Source organism: Cebus imitator, unplaced genomic scaffold, assembly GCF_001604975.1.
Source record: "Cebus imitator isolate Cc_AM_T3 unplaced genomic scaffold, Cebus_imitator-1.0 Scaffold616, whole genome shotgun sequence".
In the NCBI taxonomy this organism is placed as follows: Eukaryota; Metazoa; Chordata; class Mammalia; order Primates; family Cebidae; genus Cebus; species Cebus imitator.
This window is the reverse complement of record NW_016107931.1, coordinates 178,828-182,341: the sequence shown is the minus strand read 5'-3', so window position 1 is coordinate 182,341 and position 3,514 is coordinate 178,828. Positions and strand designations below refer to the sequence as shown.

Below are 3,514 nucleotides of genomic sequence, written 5' to 3'. Positions count from 1 at the left end.
GAGACAGGATCTTGCTCTGTTGCCCAGTATGGAGTGTAGTGGACTAAGCCACTGCTCAGTCATAGCTCACTGGCTGCCTTGAATTCATGGGCTTCATTCTCCTGTCTCAGCCTCCTGAGTGGCTGAGACTACAGGCACGCTGCCATGTATAGCTACTATTTTTTATTTTTTGTAGAGCTGAAGGTCTTGCTATGTTACCCAGACTGATCTCAGCCTTGTGGTCTCAAGTGATCCTCCTGCCTCAGCCTCTCAAAGTGCTGAGATTACAGGTGTGAGCCAATGCACCCAGCCAGAATTGAAAATTTTAGAAGAATGTATAGTGGTAGCACCATGCCTAGCTTATAGTAAGTTCTCAATAATATGATAATTTCTCTCATTAATTACTCATCAGAAATGACCTTATGAGAAGAATATATGGCTATATATATATCTCCAACTTTTTAACATAATTGTGTTGACTTTTAGTTATTATTCCCTTATAATAGAATATATGCCACTTTGTTCTCTTTTTTTCCTCAAAAAGTCATTCAACATCTTTAGTAAAAAATGTTTCAGCTTTTCAGAGATAGAAAACGTTATCTTTGCATTTCCACTTTCTAGCTAGCCCCAAACAAAATACTTGCTCATTAAATTTTGTTGAATAAATAAATGGAAGAATAAATCTCAATGGGCACAAGCAAGTTTATATTTACTGCAAAGCTGCAATGTATCAGGCACTGCAGTTTGCACTGGGGGATATAAAAAAATCACATTTCATGATTGAAGTTTATTTCAAGACCTCTACCTGGTAATCATTGAGTTTGGGGGAACGTATGTTTATTTCAGAAGTTCTCTAGCTGGGGGAGGGGGAATTTGGAGTCTTCACCTTGTGCAAAGCAAAACAAAACAAAACAAAAAACTCCAGAAAGATGTCTTTGCCACAATTTCTCAGAAGAGCTTTAAAAAGAAACAGAACGTCAGTGGTTTATCAAATAGGCATCAAGAGTGAAGCAGCAGACCTATCAGTGTGGGAAATCCATGGTGATTCAAGACCTCCAAGAATTCCTGTGGTTCTCAGGAAGTCCCCACACACATTGATAACTACCAATGACACCAGGTTTGATGCAGAATGAGGTTATCAGTGAGCTGCGCAGCTTGAGGAAGAGAAAATGCTCTGACCTAGAATCCAGCTCTGCACTCTTGCCTCAAGCAAGACAATCCTAAACCTCAGTTTCCTCACGCTAAAATTATGTTTTGAAAAATAAACCTGCTTCTGGCCGGGCGCAGTGGCTTACGCCTGTAATCCCAACACTTTGGGAGGCTGAGGTGGGCGGATGACGAGGTCAGGAGTTCAAAACCAGCCTGGTAAATATGGTGAAACCCCGTCTCTACTAAAAATACAAAAACTAGCCAGGTGTGGTGGTGCACACCTGTAGTCCCAGCTACTCGGGAGGATGAGGCAGGAGAATTGCTTGAACCCGGGAGGCGGAGGTTGCAATGAGCTGAGATTGCACCACTGCACTCCAGCCTTGATGACACAGTAAGATTCTGTCTCAAAGCAAAACAACAACAACAAAAACCTGTTTCTGGACGGGCACAGTGGCTCACACCTGTAATCCCTTTGGGAGGATGAGGTGGGTGGATCACCTGAGGTCAGGAGTTTGAGATCCGCCTAGCTAACATGGCAAAAACCCATCTCTACTAAAAATACAAAAATTGGCTGGGCCTGGTGGCAGGTGCCTGTAATCCCAGCTACTTGGGAGGCTGGGGCAGGAGAATCACTTGAACCTGGGAGGCAGAGGTTGCAGTGAGCTGAGATTGCACCAGTGTACTCCACCCTGGGTGACGAGAGCGAAACTCCATTAAAAAAATAATAATAACCTGCTTCAAATGAGCGAATAGGCGAGAAAATCTTCCATATCCTGAAAATCACCATACAGATGGGTCTCCGGTTCTGATGGGGAGCAGAAGTCTCTTGGGATCAGTCACTCAGCATCTATTCCTGAGTGCCAGCTGGCACTGTGCTACCTACATGCTGGGGACACAGAGACCAGCAATCTAGACAGTGCCCCTGCCCTTACAAGCACACCATCCACAGCCAGGATTTTATCCCCAGGAAGTAATTCAGCTGAAGCAAAAATATTTTTGCAAGAAGATGATCCTTGAAAGGGTACCCACAACAACAACAAAACTGGAAACAACCTAGATATTGATAAAAAGCGGAATAGCTTCATAAATTATGCATCCCAGGATTTTGATTGAAAAGAATACCCAGCCTACCCACACCTACACCCTGGCAGGGTCAGCTTCTCCCCTGTAGAGGCATTGATTTGTTTTGCTGGGGAGGCTGGTGACCCTGACCCGAGGGGACAACTGCATGGAGGATAGGACAAAGGGGTGTGAGATGAGTATAGGTCACAAAGGACAGCAGAGGATAAATGTGGTGATGCCAGAGGATTTGGGCAGAAGCCCTGTAGAGAGATGGGTAGTTGCCTTCTCTCCCTCTCTTTCTTGGGGACTCCATTTGTGGCTGGTGGAGTTGTTTTAAATGTAGAGAACCATGAGCAATGAACCTTGTTTACCTTATTACACGGCCCACAGCTACCGTTCACTGAGTGTGTTCAGAACCTCCATGGGTGACCTGCAACGACAGTTGTACAAGAGAGGAGAGTACGACATTTTCAAGTATGCACCAATGTTCGAGAGTGATTTTATTCAGATAAGCAAAAAGGGAGAGGTGATTGATGTACACAACCGTGTCCGAATGGTGACAGTGGGTATCGTCTGCACCAGCCCCATCCTCCCACTGCCTGATGTCATGCTGCTGGCCCGACCAGCTAAAGTCTATGAAGAGCATGCCAGACAGGGCTGGTTTGCCAAGGGGAGACGTCGCAGGCCCCCCAAGACTCTAGAGCTCACGAGACTAATTCCCTTGAAGTTTGTGAAGATCTCCATCCACAATCATGAGAAACAGCAGCTGCGCCTGAAACTTGCCACTGGTCGTACCTTTTATCTGCAGCTGTGTCCATCTTCTGACACCCGGGAAGATCTCTTTTGCTATTGGGAAAAACTTGTCTATCTCCTGAGGCCACCAGTGGATAGTTACAGCAGTGCCCCGACACTTCTAACTGGGGACACAGTACCAGAAGACAACAAAAGCCTACTGGTAAGCCTCTCTAGAGGCTTGAGAAAAGGGGGCAGGGTTTTATGGGGGAGTAGTTCAAAGCCAGTCCTACAAAGCCTTTGGTGCTTTCTGAGGTCCACCTGGAAAAGGTATTCCATTTACAAGGGCTCAGGACCAAATAAGCCACCAGCTGACTTAGCACACGGGGAGGTTGGAGGGCTTCTTCAGAGTGTCCCATAGGCTGAATTTCAGATACCTTAGGTATCAGTTACTCTGGCCTCACACCCAGGGTTGCAATCCTTTTGACAGCATCCTGATTGTCAGCCTTTTCTTGAACACTTTTAACCCCAACCCAGGTGTTCTGATTTGCTGTGGAATGTTTTTTTTTTTTTGAGATGGAGTTTTGCTCTT

The 3,514-nt window shown here is 45.5% G+C and overlaps 1 protein-coding gene across 2 annotated transcripts in view; it reads left to right on the top strand.

The window, feature by feature from the left end:
* Positions 1-2,068: 2,068 nt before the first annotated feature.
* The window catches only part of FAM71B (family with sequence similarity 71 member B), a 4,633-nt gene continuing 3,187 nt past the window's right edge, over positions 2,069-3,514 (top strand). For both annotated transcript variants that reach the window (XM_017517091.2, XM_037734425.1), the window contains exon 1: positions 2,069-3,145. In XM_017517091.2, the coding sequence (XP_017372580.1) occupies positions 2,540-3,145 (606 nt within the window). In that variant the 5' untranslated portion in view covers positions 2,069-2,539. The remainder of the gene's footprint in view (positions 3,146-3,514) is intronic.